The 22234-nt window shown below is 47.0% G+C and overlaps 2 protein-coding genes across 9 annotated transcripts in view; one reads left to right on the forward strand and one right to left on the reverse strand.

The window, feature by feature from the left end:
- Positions 1-198: 198 nt before the first annotated feature.
- On the reverse strand, positions 199-5334 carry GNG5 (G protein subunit gamma 5). Its single transcript, XM_045027996.1, has 3 exons — positions 5144-5334; positions 1718-1873; positions 199-444 (listed from the first exon to the last, which is right to left on the reverse strand). The coding sequence occupies exons 1-2, from the start codon at positions 5222-5224 to the stop codon at positions 1748-1750; spliced, it is 207 nt and encodes a 68-aa protein (XP_044883931.1). The 5' UTR covers positions 5225-5334; the 3' UTR covers positions 199-444; positions 1718-1747.
- Positions 5335-5422: 88 nt separating this feature from the next.
- SPATA1 (spermatogenesis associated 1) overlaps positions 5423-22234 on the forward strand; it is a 55889-nt gene continuing 39077 nt past the window's right edge. For 2 of the 8 annotated variants that reach the window (XM_045027992.1, XM_045027990.1), the window contains exons 1-4: positions 5423-6079; positions 6714-6785; positions 8366-8500; positions 20486-20592. In XM_045027992.1, coding sequence (XP_044883927.1) covers positions 8465-8500; positions 20486-20592 — 143 coding nt within the window. In that variant the 5' untranslated portion in view covers positions 5423-6079; positions 6714-6785; positions 8366-8464. The remainder of the gene's footprint in view (positions 6080-6713; positions 6786-8365; positions 8501-20485; positions 20593-22234) is intronic. The other 6 variants (XM_045027991.1, XM_045027985.1, XM_045027986.1 and 3 more) reach the window with 6 other exon arrangements.

The following is a 22234-nucleotide window of genomic DNA, read 5'->3' on the forward strand; positions in this document are numbered from 1 at the left end:
CTTCAGCATCTGAGCACCCACTTTGTATGGGCATGGATGATGTACTTCTGAAGAAATTTAGTGGTTTTGGCTTCAGTTGGAATTGTTACAGGCTAGTGATGTGGTATACCCACAATATTTGAAGTCTCAGATCTGAGTATGCTTTGGAAAAGTATCAGTCACAGTATCAAAACAGCCCTACAGTAATTCCAAAACAGATTAAGTCAAAACATTTTTATTTTTTGCTTGGTATGTAAAACTGATTCCCTCATGAAGTAGAAGTTATTGCAACTAGCACACAGTTCATTTGGAGAGGTAGATGGTAAGAGGTTTGACAACAGTAGCAATTTACACAGTTAACTTGGCACATTGTTAAGGCTAAGCTTTTGTACAGACTTCAAACCAAGGCACTCCTTGAGTCACATTCTCTCCACACAGAGCAGCTGTGAAAAGGTGTTAGAAGATCTGAAAGACCAAAAAAAAAGTGGTTAGAAAAAAGTAATGAAAATCTGTAGGTATGCTTGATGAAAGTACTCCCACATATATCTCTTGTTGTAGATTACACCATAGACAAGTAGGTATAAATTAGTTTACCTTCACAGGTAGCTCATGGGCCAAAGGGTGGTTTTCATTGCGATCACTCTTAGTTTATATACTGTAAATTCTCCCAGGTAGGATGTTATACAGCAGGGACTAAAGGCAGAATCCAACTTGTACAAGTGAATAGGGGGCTCATTCTCCTGGGAGCGGAATCTATTAAACTGACTGGTCTGAACTCATTGACCAGAGAAAATAAATTATTCTACAGCAACAATAGTTGCAAACTCTCTCCTCTAAACACCACCTCCACTTGGAGATAACCAGACTATGTATTGGGTGAGAGGGGGTAGCTACTGCCTCCACTAGTGCTATAGACCAAGGACAATCACTTGCCCCACCACCTCCAAGTGTTCCTAACTTTTCTGGCTCATCCTCAAAACAAAGTAAGGCTGTCCCCATAAAGTTTGCTGTTTGGGGAGGTTACAGGAAAAGAAACCTCTCTTTTACAAGTAGAATGCCTAAACCGTTGTCCTAAGGACTTCTGCTTGTGATGTCAGCAGAAACAGATGTTTGTCCCACACCAAGTTGTGATGGTAGGGGCTGGGACTTGAAAATAAAATTTAAATTCTTGTTACAAGGAAGGGGTAAGGTGTTTTTTTAGTGGAGTAGGAAAAGGAGTTGATTACCACTGCATCTTAATTCTTGGGTGTGGATCTCAGGAAAAGCTTAGTGTAGAGCAGAATCTTACACTGCCAGAAACTATGCTCTACCTCAGTGGTTCTCAAACTTTTGTACTGGTGACCCCTTTCACATAGCAAGCCTTGAGTGCTGACCTCCCCCTTATAAATTAAAAACACTTTTGTATATATTTAACGCCATTATAAATGCTGGAGGTGAAGCAGGCTTTGGGGTGGAGGCTGGCAGCTCGTGACCCCCAGTTTGAGAACACTTGCTCCATGGACAAAATACTTTGCCAGTCCTAAACGGAATATTGTTCACTAGCACTAAATTATTTTCTTTGGTGAGGAAATGAGAGCAGTATATTTTAGTGGAAAAGTTTATTGAAAAGTCAGAACTTTTTTAAAATATACTCCATAATGAATGTTGTATATATTTAAAATGAATGACCTGATGGCAGCTTACTTTATCATAACAAACAGGAACAACTTGTATCATTTTTTATAGTTTAAAAACTTACCACTGAAAGAGACCAAGATAGTTCACCAAATTACAAAAATGAACAGACTTTCTGGGGTCTGAATGGATTTGTACTTGAAGACACTCCTGTCAGTAGGGGATCATGTTGTGCATTCTGCAGACAGAACTGCTTCAAATCTGCTGCGGCTTGAGAAACCTAGTCATAAAGTACATTTTAAATTAGCATTCACAGCAAATACTTTATCTTGTATGTAACATTTTCTGTAATGTATGGAGGGTGCTGTATTTAGTACAGCTAGATTTTATTACACACAAAACACCTGCATTTTAGTTTTTTGTTCAGAAAAACTATAACATTCAGTAATACTCTGGGGAGTTGGTCTCGTCTTCAGATACTGGGTGCACAGTTCAGCACATAATTGAAAATCAGCTCTTGGCTACTCTACATACAGGTTCCTTAAGCTGAAGTAGCATTGAACACACTATGGATATTTTTTACAAGACATGCAATCATACACTTTGCTGCTTTTAGAGTCTTGTGGCACCTTATAGACTAACAGACGTTTTGGAGCATGAGCTTTCGTGGGTGAATACCCACTTAGTCGGATGCATGTAGTGGAAATTTCTAGGGGCAGGTATATATAAGCAAGCAAGAAGCAAGCTAGAGATAACTAGGTTAGTTCAATCAGGGAGGATGAGGCCCTCTTCTAGCAGCTGAGATGTGAAAACCAAGAGAGGAGAAACTGGTTCTGTAGTTGGCAAGCCATTCACAGTCTTTGTTTAATCCTGAGCTGATGGTGTCAAATTTGCAGAACTGTCTATAAGGTGCCACAAGATTCTTTGCTGCTTTTACAGATCCAGACTAACAGGGCTATCCCTCTGATAATCAAACACTAGTGTCTGCCACCTAATGCAAGCCCCAAGACAGTTTCACTTTATACTTTTTCTAAGGGCTTGTCTTCACTACAGGGTTAACTCAAGGTATAACAAGTGTTGACCCTAACCCAGCTCCTGTGCACAGACAAGTCTCTAGTTTCAGAAAAGTGGTGCCTTTAACTTGAGGTGGCTGGTTTGGCAATGTATAGGTTGACACTTGGGTGTTGCTAAGACTAGTAAAGCAGTGGGGACTCAACTACTCCATGCTGCTAATCCAATCCTATTGTGCTGCTCTAATGTTGTTTTGCAGTGTGATAACTCCTCTCACTAGAATAAGTGTGAACTCGATAACTTAAGCTAACACTGAAGACAAGCCTTCTTAAGAACAAGAGATATGTTAGTAAACCATTTTGTATAAATACATTGCTAAAGGAATCTATATATACCCTCAAGAATGTGAAAAATCCACCCACTGTATTAAAATTTTCAGTTCCAAACTAAGCAAAGTGATGATCCTAGAAGTGGTATTTATCTGTATTATACGGTAGTTGAGTGGGGTGACAATGTGGAGGTCACTGTGCAAACTCTTCAGACACAGTCTTTCCTCAAAAGAGTTTAAGCATTTGAATTAATTGGGAGTAGTGGCTGAAAACAAAGCCAAATTTACTCTGGCCAAACCTTCCGGTATCTGGGTATTTACATTTCATTTTATCTAGAGCTCGGGTGACCAGCTGTCCTGATTTTATAGGGACAGTCCCAATATTTGGGGCTTTGTCTTATAAGGCACTTATTACCCCATTTCGATATTTCACATGTGCTGTCTGGTCACCCTATCTGGACCAAAGCAAGCAGGGAAAAGCCTTCTGCCACTCAAGTGAAGAATTTTAAATAAGTGGTTTTCAACCAGGGCTATCACAGAGGTCTTCCAAAGGGTATATCAACTATTTGCCTAGTTTTACAACAGGGTATAGAAAAAGCACTAGAGAAATCAGTACAAACTAAAATTTCATACAGTGACTTTCTACTGCTCTCTATGCTATACATAAAAGTAGAATATTTACATTCCAATTGATTTATAATTCTATGGTAAAAATGAGAAAGTAAGCAAATTTTCAGTACTAGTATGCTGTGACACTTTTGTATCTGATTTTGTAAGCAACTAGATTAAGTGAGGTGAAACAGGTTTGTAAAACAAATCAGACTCTGTTAATCTGGAAAGGTTGAGATTCACTGTTTTAAATCATCCTTGATGCTGTGTCATGCTTAACTAACATGTCTGTAAGTCCACCACCAAATAAATTTAAAAAAAAAAAACCCCTCTCCAACTTAGCCTGAAGGTTGCTTTACACATTTATTAAGCTTTCCCCCTGAAATAAGAATAGCCCTCATTTTTGAGAGAAAACAAGGCCAATTGTGGCTGCATGCCCTGGCACCCTACCTCAGATAAACTAACTTTATTCTGTCAAGTATCAGAGGGGTAGCCGTGTTAGTCTGGTTCTGTAGAAGCAGCAAAGAATCCTGTGGCACCTTATAGACTAACAGACGTTTTGCAGCATGAGCTTTCGTGGGTGAATACCCACTTCTTCTTGCATCTGAAGAAGTGGGTATTCACCCACGAAAGCTCATGCTGCAAAACGTCTGTTAGTCTATAAGGTGCCACAGGATTCTTTGCTGCTTCTAACTTTATTCTCCCATTCCTCTCCATCCAGAAAACATTCTTGGGATGAACCAACACATGAAGAGCATTTTTTTAACCTTTTTACGAAAGATTGTAGGTACATGAAAACATAGCAGGCGATTTCTCCTCAATTACTCATTTTGAAAGGAGCTCTGCAAACTGTAGCTTGCCAATTTGACACAAGGCCTATCCTAGCCTGAAAGGCCACAGATGCTGCGCACCCAGCATCTCCGAGGGCTCCCGGAACGTCTCCATTTTATATCTGAATAATCAAAACGGGTGAGAGGCCTGCAGCAGCCTAGGCCGGGGTAGGCAATAGGCGGGCCGTGAGCCAAACCCAGATCAGTTGAAACGGGCCCGGACTTTTATTATTTTCTCGGCAGTTTGGCTCTTGACCAAAGCTAATTGACTATCCCAGGCCTAGGCTGAGCGAGTCCTTTCCGGAGAGACTCCGCACAGCAGGACCCCTTACGTTACGGGTCTCCAGGGGAAGGTGCCCAGCTGGTGCAATCCCGCCCGCTCAGCACAGCGCACCCCGGGATTAGGAAGTGAGCGGCTGGGGCGTGCTCCGCCCGCGGCCGCTGTGAACACACCGCGTTGCCCGGCACCGCAGCCCTGCGCGTGGGGCGAGTCTGTCCCCACGTACAAGAACGGCCCGTAGCGCCGACCCGCCCGCGGCCCGTCCCTGCGCTGCAGGGCCCCGGGGGCGGGGCGGGAACTCGGGGCAGGGCGCGCGCAGAGAGCTGGGCAAAGGGGCCGGGGGACACGGGAGCCCTCTAGTAACGGGGGCCGCCAGCCGCCCCAGGGGAGGGGGCCGGTGGGCGGGGCAGGCGGGCGGCAGCTCTGCCCCTCAGGCGCGGGGTCTGGGCGCGGCACTGGCGGCCCGGCCGGGCGCCTCGCAGCCTCTCCCACCTTCACGCGGCTCACGCTGGCCTCCAGGCGCAGCTGCTGCACCACCTTCTTCATGGCCGCCACGCTGGAGGAGCCCGACATGGCGCGCGGGGAGCGGCTGGGCTCGGGCTGCGGAGCCAGGCGCTGCTCGGAACTTCACGAAGTTTCCGGCGCTTCCCAAACTGCCCCCGGCGCCTGCGCAGCCGCCGCCCCGGCCCGGCCCGCCCGAGGGGGCGCTGTGACCGCGCTCAGCGCCTCGCCGCAGCGGGGCTGCCCCAGCCCAGGGACAGGCACAGGCACAGGCAGCCAGGGGTTGCTGTGGGGAATGACGCCACTGTCACGCTACAGCCCGATAGCGGCGTAGCCCCCCAGGTCCTTATATCGTGGCCATACCCCCGGCCCTGGCCCACCCCGGCGCCAGGTGTCCCGGGGCCGCTGGAACAAATGGTGGGAAGGCGGCAGTGAAGGTAATCGTGGCTCCTTAGTGACCCGGGGTTTGTGCGGTCCAGGGCCTCTGCTCGCCCGGCGGTGTTTGAAAAGGGAACGTTACCCAGGAAACCCCTCCCTCGGCCGGGGCAAGGCAACGCACTCAGCGCAGGGTAAATGCAATAACTCCGATGAAGAAGAAACATACAAGATAAAAATGAAACTTGCGGCTCTGTTGCACCTGTTAGCCAACGATCCCAAAGTGCTTCCTAAATCTGCTAATAAAGTGAGCCTCCCACTCTGCTCCCCTTTGGAGTAACAGCCCATTTTACAAATGGGGAAGGAGAAGCTGCAACTTGCCTCACACAAGCCTGTGGCAAAGTCGGCCAAAAACCGCAATCTCCTTCCCTCACTATATTTGAACCATCAGAACATGGTTCCTAGGAGTTCCCCTCTGGCACTAGTGACTTACTCCTGCTTGGTTCGAGTTCATGTACTGCTTAAACTGGCTTGTCCTTTCACCCAACACAGGTTGGTTTAATAAAAGATATTACCTCACCCACCCAGGCTACCTCTAGGATGGTGAACAGTTAGTTCTACAAGAATACATTAGTATACCATTTTGTATTAGGGTTTTCGTGGATTTTGAGTATTTGATTTATAATTCAATATTTCTGAGAAAAATAAGGGGAACAGTAAAAGTTTCAATCCCTGGCATATAATGCTCCCACTATATATTGTGGGTTTGGGACTTTGCATTTCTTTAGTGGTTTCCAAGTAATTTCTGGAGAAATTCCCATAAAAGGGAGACAAAATGGAAAAAGTATCAGAGGGGTAGCCATGTTAGTCTGGATCTGTAAAAGCAGCAAAGAGTCCTGTGGCACCTTATAGACTAACAGACATATTGGAGCATGAGCTTTCGTGGGTGAATACGAAGGAATATGGGGGGGGTAGGGTTTTTGTTTTTATAGTGATAGAAAATTATGTCCATGTAAAACACAAGATTGGAGAATTCGTGGTTTGTAGGCCAAGGGCTGGAGGAGACAATTAAATCTTGTTTTAAAGGAACCATTAGATATGGTAATCTCAGTTATCAATGAAAAATTTAAACAGTGTTTGCTGTCTAAATGGAATAAGAGGAAGAAGAATACTTTGCACTTTTCAGATCTTTTTACTGAGGATCTTAAAGCACTTTATGAACAATCATTAATCAAGACTTAGCAGCCATGGAAAGCAGGTGAGAATTATTATTTTCATTTTAGTGATAGGGATACTGAGGCACAGAGCTGTTAAGTAACTCTCCTAATGTCTCACAAGAGGGGTCTGATCAAAGTGACCTTGTGTTCCTTACTCAGGTAAAACTACTGAAGTCAGGATCAGAACTCAGTGAAGGGCAGAACTGGAAATAAAAGCCAGACACTCAATTCTGTCCTTTTAATGATAATCTGTCTGTCTCTGTTTATTAATCATAAGTAGGGCGTCTGAATTTAGGTTTTAACGAATAAACACAAATAAAACACCCCTGATGCAAAACAAATTAAATTGGTGTTTATCCAGTAAACACCAGAAAAGGTTACTTGTGTCTGAGGGCTTGTCTACATGGAGCAGTAATGCAGACTATGGGAGGTGTGATTTGTAATGCACACTAACATAATGCAGCATTAATTGGTCTCTGTAGACCCTGCTGATGCTCACTAGGGAACATTACAAAGAGATTATTCATTACAGCATATATAACTGTAATGAGTAATAAATATATATATACACACACAAAGAGAAAGCCATGAAAAACCCTGTTTTTTGGACATCTACATAAAATTCAAAAAATGATAAAAATAATCCTCCCAAAATTAAAGGAATACACTCAAAAACCCAGAAGCACTAATCATCAGCCTGCCTATACTAGCACATTTGGTACTTGTCAGCAACCTGCCAAGTAGTGAATGGCAGGAGAGGACCTAAAGCAAGTGTTGTGTAAAAGGATTGTGCGTGCCTTTTTGATGTTGAACCTTGTACCCAGGTCAAGAAACAACCTTTATTCTGGTTTGACCAGGCATTTGCTTTTATCAGTCTAGATAAGATGTGTCCTGTTACCAATAAGATTTGTCAGCTTCCAACACTGATCCAGAAAGCCTTTATGGGAAACAATGCATTGATGGTTCAATACCCTGCTAAAATGAGAGTTAAATAGCATGAAAAATCTGGGTATTGGAATCAGTGGAAAAATTATTACAGTTTGAAATGAGCATATCCGTAGGTAGGATTAATGATACAGGGACTTGCCCATTCCCACATCCTCTCTTGTTTTATGGATGAAGCCAAGTGTTCTTGGAATACTTTTCTGTTTTGACTCATGCATGCTGAAATGTCACAGGTGTGAATGACTGCATGGCTTTAGACTCTGCCATTCTTGCCCACCTACCCAAAATAAATCCAGACACTGAAAGAAATACATCTTGTGTTTGTTTGATGCACTGTAGAATTCTATAGAAAACTATATACAGTAATTAAATACTTTTTGATGAAAGAAGAATGGAAAATGTTACTCAGAATACTAATGCAAACCTCAGTTGCCCAACTGCAATTATGCAATTCACTGGGTTACTTAGGTGATATTTAGTTGTATAGAAGGTGTGTTCACATCAAAGGGAGTATTAAGCCTACCAGTCAATACTTAGCTCTTTGCAGTTTGTCTTCAGGTTTTGCTTCAGCCTGAAACCAGGATCTACTTACAAGCTCTCTGCTGCTTTTTTCTCTAACTTTTATATGAAGTGGAAACAGATTCAAACTGAATGGAGTACCATTTTTGACTTACAGGATTTATCATAACCCTTTCTGTTAAGTAATGCTCAGATACAAAAGAAATTTAAAAATCCATCCGGAATTCAGTGACACCCAGTACAGGCACCAGTGAATATGTCATTCAGTCAAACTAGACCACCAACATCAGAGGTGAGAACTTTTGCTCTGAATATTTTAGAAAATCTGTATAACTGTTCTAAATTGTGAAAATTGCTGCCATGCAACATTTTCTGGCAGATGTGTGAAGAAAATATCTGCTTGTACATGAAAAAACCATTCAAAGTCTAGTTTATATTTAATACGCAAAAGTTTATAGGAATGTTCACTAAAGCTTATTTGTGCTGGTTGTTTATATAGGCCACATATACGCTAGGAAACTTTTCCACAAATTTCCCACTATTGCTAACGCTGGTTCAGCTGCATCAAAGATAGCAGTATTGGGAGCTCAGCTATCAACAGGGCTGCCATGGTCATCACAGTTTTAAGCATAATGTCACCTAACCCTCCTCAGTTCAGGTCCAATTGTGGTTTCAATAGCCACTGGCCTGTGCACTTGAGTACCTGGACTAATGCTATAATTGTTAGAAACCTGGAAATGTTTTGAAATTTTCCCCTAGTGTTGTCAGGACCTCAGTGTGTATTTGTCATTAATAAGACGAATGTACGTTAATGGTGGGCCCTATACTTCTTTCTGTTGCATGGCTCAGATTGGAGGCAAGGAGTAAAACTAGAGCATAAAGGGCCTGATTTTTCATTGCCCTACACTTTGTGTAGCCATTTACACCCATGCAAAGTAGCTGTAAAATGCCAGCATTCTGATCTGGAAAAGTGTATATGAATACACAAGATGCAGGCAGTAGAGACAGTGATTAATTTGTGCCAGGGCTGAGCCTGGCACCTCTAGGCTTGGTAGTTCATAGCCTTGGCACTTCTGGGCTTGCTGAATCAGTTACGAATGTAAATAAATTCCTTGATTCCCAGCACCTAATTGCTTGAGCCGCAGCATGTCTTTCATTACAAATTAAGCACTGAGCCCTTTCCCTCAACACAAGCACATAGAAGCTTCTTCACACAGTTTTACACTGAGGCCCTGATCCAAACCTATTCAAGTTAATAGAAGCCTTTGCATTGACTTCAGTGGCCTTTGCATCAGGCTCTTAGTGCTCTGCAGATCTTGGGAGGTCACTTGTCTCTCTGAGAACTTCAAGAATTTCCAGTCAGTTCCAATCATTGCTAGCGGAGTAACATCCAACAGCAGCACGGCTCCTCCTCTCTCCTGACTTCTAAAGATAAAATAGTTCCAACATTATTTCTGTGAAAAATTTCCACACTGAACATGCTATCAATTGAAATGTGTGCGGTCCAAATCCAGCCCTCATGATTATTTATGTGGCCCACATGAAATATTCAGATTGTGCTGAACCCAAGTTTTCTTTCTTCCTTTTTAAAAGTAATTTTCTAGAATTTATGATTGCAGAGAGAGCCTGCTGAACGTGAACCAAGTGTAAATTGATATAATGTCTGCATGAGTCTGCAAACAATGACTGAGGCCTTGTCTACACTACAAGACTATTTCGAATCTACTTAAGTCGAATTTGTGGATTCGACCTTATGAAGTCGAATTTGTGTATCCACAGTAAATACACTAATTCGAATTTCTGAGTCCACAGTAACGGGGCTGGCGTCGACTTTGGAAGCGGTGCACTGTGGGAAGCTATCCCACAGTTCCCGCAGTCCCCGCTGCCCATTGGAATGCTAGGTAGAGCTCCCAATGCCTCCTGGGGGAAAAATGTGTCGAGGGTGCTTTTGGGTAACTGTTGTCATTGAACCGTCAATCACGCCCTCCCTCCCTGAAAGCTCCGGCGGGAAATCTGTTCGCGCCCTTCTCTTGTCAGTTACAGCGCGTACGCCACAGCACTGCGAGCATGTAGCCCGCTGCGATCATCGCTGCACTTATGGCCATTGTCAACTCCTCGCACCTTATCGTCCACCTCTTCCACAGTCAGCTGCTGAGAAATCGTGCGAGGAGGCTCCGGCAGCGCAGTGAGGACAGGAATTCACAGAGTGGCGCAGACCTCTCACAAAGCAGGGTACGCCGCGCCGTGGAGATCATGGTGGCAATGGGTCAAGTTCATGGTGTGGAACGGCGATTCTGGGCCCGGGAAACAAGCACGGACTGGTGGGACCGCATAGTGCTGCAGGTCTGGGATGAATCACAGTGGCTGCGAAACTTCAGGATGCGTAAGGGCACTTTCCTTGAACTCTGTGACTTGCTGTCCCCTGCCCTGAAGCGCCAGGACACCCGGATGTGAGCAGCCCTGAGTGTGCAGAAGCGAATGGCCATAGCCCTCTGGAAATTTGCAACGCCAGACAGCTACCGGTCAGTAGCGAACCACTTTGGCGTGGGCAAATCTACCGTGGGGGTTGCTGTGATTGAAGTAGCCCACGCAATCGTTGAGCAACTTCTCTCAAAGGTAGTGACTCTCGGAAACGTCCAGGACATCATAGATGGCTTCGCCGCGATGGGATTCCCAAACTGCGGTGGGGCTATAGATGGGACTCACATCCCTATCCTGGCACCAGCCCACCAGGCCAGCGAGTACATTAACCGAAAGGGCTACTTTTCAATGGTGCTGCAAGCACTGGTAGACCATAGGAGACGTTTTACCAACATCTTCGTTGGGTGGGCGGGCAAGGTTCATGACGCGCGTGTGTTCAGGAACTCTGTCTGTTTAAACGCCTCCAGGCAGGTACTTTCTTCCCGGACCACAAAATAACGGTTGGGGATGTGCAGATGCCTACAGTGATCCTCGGGGACCCAGCCTACCCGCTAATGCCCTGGCTCATGAAGCCCTATACAGGCGCCTTGGACAGAGAGAAGGAACTCTTCAACTACCGGCTGAGCAAGTGCAGAATGGTGGTGGAGTGTGCTTTCGGACGTCTCAAGGGGAGATGGCAGAGCTTACTGACTCGCTCGGACATCAGCGAAAAGAATATCCCCGTAGTTATTGCTGCTTGCTGTGTGCTACACAATCTCTGTGAGAGCAAGGGCGAGACCTTTTTGTCCGGATGGGAGGTTGAGGCAAATCGCCTGGCTGCAGTTTACGCTCAGCCAGACACCCGTGCCGAGAGAATATCCCAGCGGGAAGCGCTGTGTATCCGGGAGGCTTTGAAAGCAAGTTTCCTCGGAGAGCAGGGTAACCTATGACTCTCCACTTGCTTTCAAGAGAAACTGACCCTGGGCCTGTGTCTGTATGTGTCGATTTCGATCTGCGGTTACATACCCCGTTCTCCAAGTTTCCCCCACTTCCAAAGCACGTTTTAAAGCAAATTAATTGTAACACTCATTATTAATAAATCTTTGTTTTACTTTGCATTTCTGTTCAGGTGTTGAAACATGGACGCATACTGTGCTGGGCACGGTGTGCACTGATGTACAGACCGCTTGTTCCATAGAGGAATGACATCCTCCTGCTCCTACATAGGTCTCTGGGGTGGGGGACGGTTGCAAGTGGTTGTGCATGAAGGGGAGGGATTGCAGGAAGGGGTGGGTTTGCAGGAAGGGGCGAGTGGTGCCTTCTTTGGATAGGGGTTTGGATGACGGCAGTGGGCTGCGGGTTTGGGCGTAGGAAGGGGTGAGGGGTGTGGGGGAAGGGTGAGTATCTGTCCGTGGATGAGGGCTCTTGTTGGGGCTCAGGGCAGCGGAGAGGCTCGGTGCTACGGTGGAAGTGCATGGTAAGGGCAACGTGCGTTAACATTAAGGGGGTGGCAGGCGCTAGGACCCTGGACAAGCATACACATCACAGAATGACCCGGGGCAGCATACACCACACAGAGTGACCCTGGTGCCTACTGACTGCAGTGTGTGTGTGCCCTGCAGTTGATCATGGCCCCAAGTCTGTACCCTGGTAATGTAGGCTATACCGTGCAATTATAAATTCCCCCCCCTACACAAAAAAATCCTCTGACATGAAAGACGTGACCGAAACAGTGAATAACAGCAAACAGCTTTTAATAATCTAATACACAGTGGGGGGATGAAACTTGGATTTGGGACTGGGTGAGCCTGTAAGGGAAGCACTTCTACAAATTTATAGCGTGAGAGGTGTGTGGTACATTAGCGCTATGCAGTGGTGCAGTGACAGTTCTCACGGCCCCTACCGCCCCTCCGTCTTGTACTTTTGGGTGAGGGGGGGGCAGGACTTCTTGGCGGGGGAGGGCGGTTGCAGATACACTGCAGGGGGGCTCTGTCCTCCTGCCTGCGGTCCTGCAGAACATCAACAAGGCGCCGGAGTGTGTCCGTTTGCTCCCTCATTAGCCCAAGCAGCGTTTGAGTCGCCTGCTAGTCTTCCTGCCGCCACCTATCCTCCCGTTCGATGTGTGTGCGATGCTGTTGACATAGGGTCTCCCTCCACTGTCTCTGCTCTGCCGCCTCGGCTCTGGAGCAGGCCATCAGTTCCGCGAACATCTCGTCCCTAGTCTTTTTCTTTCGCCGCCTAATCTGCGCCAGCCTCTGCGAGGGGGATGCCGGGGCAGTCCGGGAAAGAGCCGAAGCTGTGTGATGGGAAAAGTAACTGATTTCCTTGAACAGATGCATGTTTGCGAACAGTGAACACAGTCTAGTCAGTTTCTCTGAACAAGACCATACAGGGCAACAAGTCTCACGAGATCTCAGGACAAGTTCGAGATTTCGGAATACGCTCTCATTGGCTGCGGCATTGCACAGGAGAGCGGACAAGTGGGGAGAGACAGCTGAATCCGTCTAGCAGACAGTCCTGGTAAGCCTTACAGTACATTCTGCTTATCAGTTAATGGATAGCTGTGCCCTCCCGCTAAAGGCAATCTGGAAATCATATACTCTGACCCTTTTCCAGCCACTCCCGCCAGTGCACGGGAAAGATCAATGTATGCTTTTCCTATGTGGCCTACAACACGTGGCTGTTAAGCGAGGGTCATTGTTATGCAAAGTAAAAGTCAACCATTCACAACAGTAACAGTACACTAATTGCCCTAATTAGATGTAGCATTTCATGAACGAGATCACCCTGAGGCGGGTCCCTCGGAGTCACAAAGAGCGGATGCTAAGGGAAGCCCTGCAGAGACCAGGACCATATGCGGCCATGCTTGTGGAGGCGATGATTCCCATCTACATAAGGATGTCCTGGCACGGAAGAGTGTGCTTCCACGGAGCACCCAACAAGGCACCTCTCCCCAGGAACCTCCTGCGGAGGCTTTTCGAGGACCTCTATGAAACCTTTGTTGAATTGTCCCTGGAGGATTATTGTTCAATCCCTATATGTGTGGACCTACTTTTCATATAGTTTTTCATTGAAAATTTTATATATAGTATTTCTATTTTTTATACCTGTTTTATAAAAAATAAATGTTTACATGTTTATAGCACTTACCGCCTGATCCTTCCCCTGATTCAGAGTCCGGGTTAACGGCCGGGGAGGGTTGGTAGGGGATCTCTGTGAGGGTGATGAAGAGATCCTGGCTGTCAGGGAAAGCGGTATTGTGTTCGCTGTCGCCTGCGCCGTCCTCCACAGACCCTTACTCATCTTCCCCATCGGCGAACATCGAGGAGGAACTGTCCAGGTTCACTATGCCATCCACTGAGTCCACGGTCACTGGTGGGGCAGTGGTGGCAGACCCACCTAGAATGGCATGCAGTGCCTCGTAGAAGCGGCATGTCTGGGGCTGGGCTCCGGAGCGTCCGTTTGCCGCTCTGACTTTTTGGTAGCCTTGTCTCAGGTCCTTGATTTTCACGCGGCACTGCATTGCATCCCGGCTGTATCCTTTCTCTATCATTGCTTTGGAGACCTTCTCGAAGGTCTTTGCATTCCGCTTGTTGGAGCGCAGCTCCGACAGCACAGACTCCTCGCCCCACACACCGATCAGATCCAGGACTTCCCGGTCTGTCCATGCTGGGGACCTCTTTCTATTCTTGGATTGGCCGGACTCCTCTGCTGGAGAGCTCTGCATCGTTGCATGTGCTGCGGAGATCGCCCCGATGTCCAGCCAGGACGTCAGATTCAAAGTGCCCAGACAGGAAAAGGAATTCAAATTTTCCCGGGTCATTTCCTGTGTGGCTGGTCAGAGAATCCAAGCTCGGACTGCTGTCCAGAGCGTCAACAGAGTGGTGCACTGTGGGATAGCTCCCGGAGCTACTAAGTTCGATTTGCATCCACACCTAGCCTAATTCGAGCTAGCCATGTCGAATTTAGCGTTACTCCACCTGTCGGGGTGGAGTACCGAATTCGAACTAAAGAGCCCTCTAGTTCGAATTAAATGGCTTCCTGGTGTGGACGGTTGAGTGGTTAGTTCGAATTAACGCTGCTAAATTCGATTTAAAGTCCTAGTGTAGACCAGGCCTGAGAGATGAAAACTACTCTGCTGGTCTTGAGTCTGCATTAGTATTTTTATTAATATAGAAAACATTTATAATTTTATAAAATGAAAACGAGTGAAGTTTATAAGGTGCAGAAAGGAGATATTGGACCCAAGTTTATAGTTCTACTGAAGCATTCTAATTTGCAAAAGTGAATCTCTACAATCAGGAAAAAATGTGTTACAAGATATCATTGATAATTATTCCATGGCTGACATTTGTCAGCACTTTAGCTATTTTTCTTATTTGTGAGCCAAATCCTATCACTGGGAAATTTCTGAGTTAATACTGCAGGATTTGGTCCATTATTATTATTATATTATTGCGAATCTCCTTTCTGCTAGCAGTCCAAAGCCTGTGCAACTGACTACCTGATAATGATTTTTAACCATGTTTATACAGTACTTTGAAAATCTATCTGAGGCCTGGTCTACACTAGGACTTTAATTCGAATTTAGCAGCGTTAATTCGAACTAACCGCTCAACCGTCCACACCAGGAAGCCATTTAATTCGAACTAGAGGGCTCTTTAGTTCGAATTTGGAACTCTACCCCGACAGGTGGAGTAACGCTAAATTCGACATGGCTAGCTCGAATTAGGCTAGGTGTGGATGCAAATCGAACTTAGTAGCTCCGGGAGCTATCCCACAGTGCACCACTCTGTTGACGCTCTGGACAGCAGTCCGAGCTTGGATTCTCTGACCAGCCACACAGGAAATGACCCGGGAAAATTTGAATTCCTTTTCCTGTCTGGGCACTTTGAATCTGACGTCCTGGCTGGACATCGGGGCGAGCTCCGCAGCACCTGCAACGATGCAGAGCTCTCCAGCAGAGGAGTCCGGCCAATCCAAGAATAGAAAGAGGTCCCCAGCATGGACAGACCGAGAAGTCCTGGATCTGATCGGTGTGTGGGGCGAGGAGGCTGTGCTGTCGGAGCTGCGCTCCAGCAAGCGGAATGCAAAGACCTTCGAGAAGGTCTCCAAAGCAATGATAGAGAAAGGATACAGCCGGGATGCAATGCAGTGCCGCGTGAAAATCAAGGACCTGAGACAAGGCTACCAAAAAGTCAGAGCGGCAAACGGACGCTCCGGAGCCCTGCCGCAGACATGCCGCTTCTACGAGGCACTGCATGCCATTCTAGGTGGGTCTGCCACCACTGCCCCACCAGTGACCGTGGACTCAGTGGATGGCATAGTGAACCTGGACCGTTCCTCCTCGATGTTCGCCGATGTGGAAGATGAGGAACGGTCTGTGGAGGACGGCGCAGGCGACAGCGAACACAATACCGCTTTCCCTGACAGCCAGGATCTCTTCATCACCCTCACAGAGATCCCCTACCAACCCTCCCCGGCCGTTAACCTGGACTCTGAATCAGGGGAAGGATCAGGCGGTAAGTGCTATAAACATGTAAACATTTATTTTTTATAAAACAGGTATAAAAAAATAGAAATACTATATATAAAATTTTCAATGAAAAACTATATGAAAAGTAGGTCCACACATATAGGGATTGAACAATAATCCTCCAGGGACAATTCAAGAAAGGTCTCATTTAGGTCCTCGAAAAGCCTCCGCAGGAGCTTCCTGGGGAGAGGTGCCTTGTTGGGTGCTCCATGGAAGCACACTCTTCCGCGCCAGGACATCCTTATGTAGATGGGAATCATCGCCTCCACAAGCATGGCCGCATATGGTCCTGGTCTCTGCAGGGCTTCCCTTAGCATCCGCTCTTTGTGACTCCGAGGGACCCGCCTCAGGGTGATCTCGTTCATGAAATGCTGCATCTAATTAGGGCAATTAGTATATTGTTACTGTTGTGAATGGTTGACTTTTACTTTGCATAACAATGACCCTCGCTTAACAGCCACGTGTTGTAGGCCACATAGGAAAAGCATACATTGATCTTTCCCGTGCACTGGCGGGAGTGGCTGGAAAAGGGTCAGAGTATATGATTTCCAGATTGCCTTTAGCGGGAGGGCACAGCTATCCATTAACTGATAAGCAGAATGTACTGTAAGGCTTACCAGGACTGTCTGCTAGACGGATTCAGCTGTCTCTCCCCACTTGTCCGCTCTCCTGTGCAATGCCGCAGCCAATGAGAGCGTATTCCGAAATCTCGAACTTGTCCTGAGATCTCGTGAGACTTGTTGCCCTGTATGGTCTTGTTCAGAGAAACTGACTAGACTGTGTTCACTGTTCGCAAACATGTATCTGTTCAAGGAAATCAGTTACTTTTCCCATCACACAGCTTCGGCTCTTTCCCGGACTGCCCCGGCATCCCCCTCGCAGAGGCTGGCGCAGATTAGGCGGCGAAAGAAAAAGACTAGGGACGAGATGTTCGCGGAACTGATGGCTTGCTCCAGAGCCGAGGCGGCAGAGCAGAGACAGTGGAGGGAGACTCTATGTCAACAGCATCGCACACACATCGAACGGGAGGACAGGTGGCGGCAGGAAGACCAGCAGGCGACTCAAACGCTGCTTGGGCTAATGAGGGAGCAAACGGACACGCTCCGGCGCCTTGTTGATGTTCTGCAGGACCGCAGGCAGGAGGACAGAGCCCCCCTGCAGTGTATCTGCAACCGCCCTCCCCCGCCAAGAAGTCCTGCCCCCCCTCACCCAAAAGTACAAGACGGAGGGGCGGTAGGGGCCGTGAGAACTGTCACTGCACCACTGCATAGCGCTAATGTACCACACACCTCTCACACTATAAATTTGTAGAAGTGCTTCCCTTACAGGCTCACCCAGTCCCAAATCCAAGTTTCATCCCCCCACTGTGTATTAGATTATTAAAAGTTGTTTGCTGTTATTCACTGTTTCGGTCACGTCTTTCGTGTCAGAGGATTTTTTTGTGTATGGGGGGAGGGAGGGGATTTATAATTGCACGGTATAGCCTACATTACCAGGGTACAGACTTGGGGCCATGATCAACTGCAGGGCACACACACACTGCAGTCAGTAGGCACCAGGGTCACTCTGTGTGGTGTATGCTGCCCCGGGTCATTCTGTGATGTGTATGCTTGTCCAGGGTCCTAGCGCCTGCCACCCCCTTAATGTTAACGCACGCTGCCCTTACCATGCACTTCCACCGTAGCACCGAGCCTCTCCGCTGCCCTGAGCCCCAACAAGAGCCCTCATCCACGGACAGATACTCACCCTTCCCCCACACCCCTCACCCCTTCCTACGCCCAAACCCGCAGCCCACTGCCGTCATCCAAACCCCTATCCAAAGAAGGCACCACTCGCCCCTTCCTGCAAACCCACCCCTTCCTGCAATCCCTCCCCTTCATGCACAACCACTTGCAACCGTCCCCCACCCCAGAGACCTATGTAGGAGCAGGAGGATGTCATTCCTCTATGGAACAAGCGGTCTGTACATCAGTGCACACCGTGCCCAGCACAGTATGCGTCCATGTTTCAACACCTGAACAGAAATGCAAAGTAAAACAAAGATTTATTAATAATGAGTGTTACAATTAATTTGCTTTAAAACGTGCTTTGGAAGTGGGGGAAACTTGGAGAACGGGGTATGTAACCGCAGATCGAAATCGACACATACAGACACAGGCCCAGGGTCAGTTTCTCTTGAAAGCAAGTGGAGAGTCATAGGTTACCCTGCTCTCCGAGGAAACTTGCTTTCAAAGCCTCCCGGATACACAGCGCTTCCCGCTGGGATATTCTCTCGGCACGGGTGTCTGGCTGAGCGTAAACTGCAGCCAGGCGATTTGCCTCAACCTCCCATCCGGACAAAAAGGTCTCGCCTTTGCTCTCACAGAGATTGTGTAGCACACAGCAAGCAGCAATAACTACGGGGATATTCTTTTCGCTGATGTCCGAGCGAGTCAGTAAGCTCCGCCTTCTCCCCTTGAGACGTCCGAAAGCACACTCCACCACCATTCTGCACTTGCTCAGCCGGTAGTTGAAGAGTTCCTTCTCTCTGTCCAAAGCGCCTGTATAGGGCTTCATGAGCCAGGGCATTAGCGGGTAGGCTGGGTCCCCGAGGATCACTGTAGGCATCTGCACATCCCCAACCGTTATTTTGTGGTCCGGGAAGAAAGTACCTGCCTGGAGGCATTTAAACAGACCAGAGTTCCTGAACACACGCGCGTCATGAACCTTGCCCGCCCACCCAACGAAGATGTTGGTAAAACATCCCCTATGGTCTACCAGTGCTTGCAGCACCATTGAAAAGTAGCCCTTTCGGTTAATGTACTCGCTGGCCTGGTGGGCTGGTGCCAGGATAGGGATGTGAGTCCCATCTATAGCCCCACCGCAGTTTGGGAATCCCATCGCGGCGAAGCCATCTATGATGTCCTGGACGTTTCCGAGAGTCACTACCTTTGAGAGAAGTTGCTCAACGATTGCGTGGGCTACTTCAATCACAGCAACCCCCACGGTAGATTTGCCCACGCCAAAGTGGTTCGCTACTGACCGGTAGCTGTCTGGCGTTGCAAATTTCCAGAGGGCTATGGCCATTCGCTTCTGCACACTCAGGGCTGCTCACATCCGGGTGTCCTGGCGCTTCAGGGCAGGGGACAGCAAGTCACAGAGTTCAAGGAAAGTGCCCTTACGCATCCTGAAGTTTCGCAGCCACTGTGATTCATCCCAGACCTGCAGCACTATGCGGTCCCACCAGTCCGTGCTTGTTTCCCGGGCCCAGAATCGCCGTTCCACACCATGAACTTGACCCATTGCCACCATGATCTCCACGGCGTGGCGTAACCTGCTTTGTGAGAGGTCTGCGCCACTCTGTGAATTCCTGTCCTCACTGCGCTGCCGGAGCCTCCTCGCACGATTTCTCAGCAGCTGACTGTGGAAGAGGTGGACGATAAGGTGCGAGGAGTTGACAACGGCCATAAGTGCAGCGATGATCGCAGCGGGCTCCATGCTCGCAGTGCTGTGGCGTACGCGCTGTAACCGACAAGAGAAGGGCGCGAACAGATTTCCCGCCGGAGCTTTCAGGGAGGGAGGGCGTGATTGACGGTTCAATGACAACAGTTACCCAAAAGCACCCTCGACACATTTTTCCCCCAGGAGGCATTGGGAGCTCTACCCAGCATTCCAATGGGCAGCGGGGACTGCGGGAACTGTGGGATAGCTTCCCACAGTGCACCGCTTCCAAAGTCGACGCCAGCCCCGTTACTGTGGACTCAGAAATTCGAATTAGTGTATTTACTGTGGATACACAAATTCGACTTCATAAGGTCGAATCCACAAATTCGACTTAAGTAGATTCGAAATAGTCTTGTAGTGTAGACAAGGCCTGACTCTGCAAGTCTAAATGTTGTTATTTAAATAACTAGTTCACTGATACCAAGTAAAAGCCTTGTGTGCATTAAAAACATGTATATGTTTAATCTAATTTGGATCGAATTGTTTGAAATATGACATGTCCATAAAAGCATTTTGAGGCATATTCAGTTATCATCTTTATTATGATAGTGCCTAGGGACCAGTCAAGCTGCCTCATTGTTCTAGACACTGTACACATATAGAATTAGAGACAATACCTTCCCTAAAGAGTTTAGAGTCAAAATTAACAAGACAGTGACAGGATAGAACAACAGAATATAACATACACGAGAATGAACAATGCAGTGGTTTATGAATATTATGCCATGTGGGGGTTTTTTTTGTTATATGAATCTTGTTGGTGGAGTTATAAATATTGGCACAGGGTGAAGTATAATATATTACTTAAATGCTTACTGTATATCTATAACTGAGATAATCTTCTCTCACTGCATTTAGTTGGTAGAGCTTCATGTTTTTTATGTCCCAGAAGAAGTGTGGAACTTCACATTAAATACAGTTTCTGCAGATCTTACTAGCAAATTCATTTCAGCTGGATTTATAAGGTGAGTAATTGCTAAATAACGGGGGAAAATGCTGCTTTAGGCCCCAATCCTGCATACACACATGCACATGCTCAGGGGCGGCTCCAGGCACCAGCACACCAAGCACGTGCCTGGGGCGGCAAGCCACGGGGGGCGCTCTGCCAGTCACTGCGAGGGCGGCAGGCAGGCTGCCTTCGGCGGCATGCCTGCAGAGGTCTGCTGAACCCGCGGCTTCGGCAGACCTCCCACAGGCTGCCGCCGAATTCGTGGGACCGGGGACCTCCCGCAGGCAAGCCGCCGAAGGCAGCCTGCCTACCATGCTTGGGGCGGCAAAATACCTAGAGCCGCCCCTGCACATGCTTAACTTTGTGCCTGTGAGTAATTCCTTTATACAGTGCTTCAGCTAATCCGTGCAGCTGGATAGCTCTATAGGGAACCATTGCAGCACAGCATCAGCTAGAACAGCCCTAGAGGTTCCTGTTCTGTGGTCGCTTCCAGAATCCAGGAGACACAAAGTTGGCACACAGCCATCTTTGCTTTTCTTGGGCTACACCAAACTTAGCTCCACCATAGCCAAGATTCTGGACCACTAAAATTCATTTCCAAAAGGGGAATTAGCAAGAGAGAGAGAAGAGAGTGCCTTCCTTTTAAAAAGACATGATGTTGGACGGATGGTTAGACAGCAACATGAATTCCACAAGGGTAGTTCATACAATTGGAATGTTTGCCTGTCCATATTTATTGTCCTTTGTGTAACTTAGACTCCAACCCTGCAATGAGCTCTGCTTGGAACCCATTGAAATTGATGTGGCTCCATGCGTGCATAGGGGTCTACCTGGGCAGAGCTCATTGCAGAATCAGGGCCCAAATTTCTAAAATATTTTTACCAGACCTTGCAATAGAAAGCAAAGGATTAACCTTTAACATTTTTTATTTTCTGAATGTTTTCTCTTTTGTAACGTACAAGATATTAAGGATAAAATCCTGGCCCTTTTGCAGTCATGGGAGTTTTGCCATTGATTTCACCACTAAAAGTCTAATGAGTTTAAGAAACAGAACTGAAAGTTATAGTTAATTTAACTTGAAAAAAGACACTGTCTGGCATGCTTTAAAAGAATGTTACCCCTGACTTCCTATTGAAGGCAGGTAATATTGGTGTGAATGACCAGCTGAAACCCAATGCACTCCCACGTAAAGCAGGATTGAGCCCTAGTCTGTGATCACAGGTAAGGAAGGGGACTATAGTCTTTACTCACAAGAACAGCCATTAGGAACCCTGTGGGTGCAGAGAAGTTACAGAAGATCAAAATGATCTAAAGGTAATAGGTACCAAGCAGTCTAATACAATGAAATGTTCACTTGCATTGTTGTAAGCCCTCTGCATACCAAAAAGATAGCTAGTTGTCCTTGTCACATGAGCCCCAATAAGAACTCCTTACAAAGCATGGAGGGATGCCAAAGTAAATATGCTCTCACATTCTTTGTGGTGCTTTGAGAAGAAAACTAATCATTGATGGAGATCTTGCAATGTAGAAATCAAGTTTAAAATAGCAAAGCAACCCAGAGTGTGGGTATTGCACACAAATTGGGGGTATGAAATTATGTACCTGTTTAGCTTATGGTAAACATATCAAATGTTTATTATGGTATTGTTTTGATGTTG

This window comes from Mauremys mutica, chromosome 8 (assembly GCF_020497125.1).
Source record: "Mauremys mutica isolate MM-2020 ecotype Southern chromosome 8, ASM2049712v1, whole genome shotgun sequence".
In the NCBI taxonomy this organism is placed as follows: Eukaryota; Metazoa; Chordata; order Testudines; family Geoemydidae; genus Mauremys; species Mauremys mutica.

Bases quoted from the DNA above. Each gene is read 5' to 3' on its own strand.
- GNG5 (XM_045027996.1), bottom strand. From the start codon at position 5,224: ATGTCGGGCTCCTCCAGCGTGGCGGCCATGAAGAAGGTGGTGCAGCAG. The intron at 1,874-5,143 runs GTGGGAGAGGCT...CTTTATGACTAG, and splicing joins CCAGCGTGAGCCGCGTGAAG to GTTTCTCAAGCCGCAGCAGA.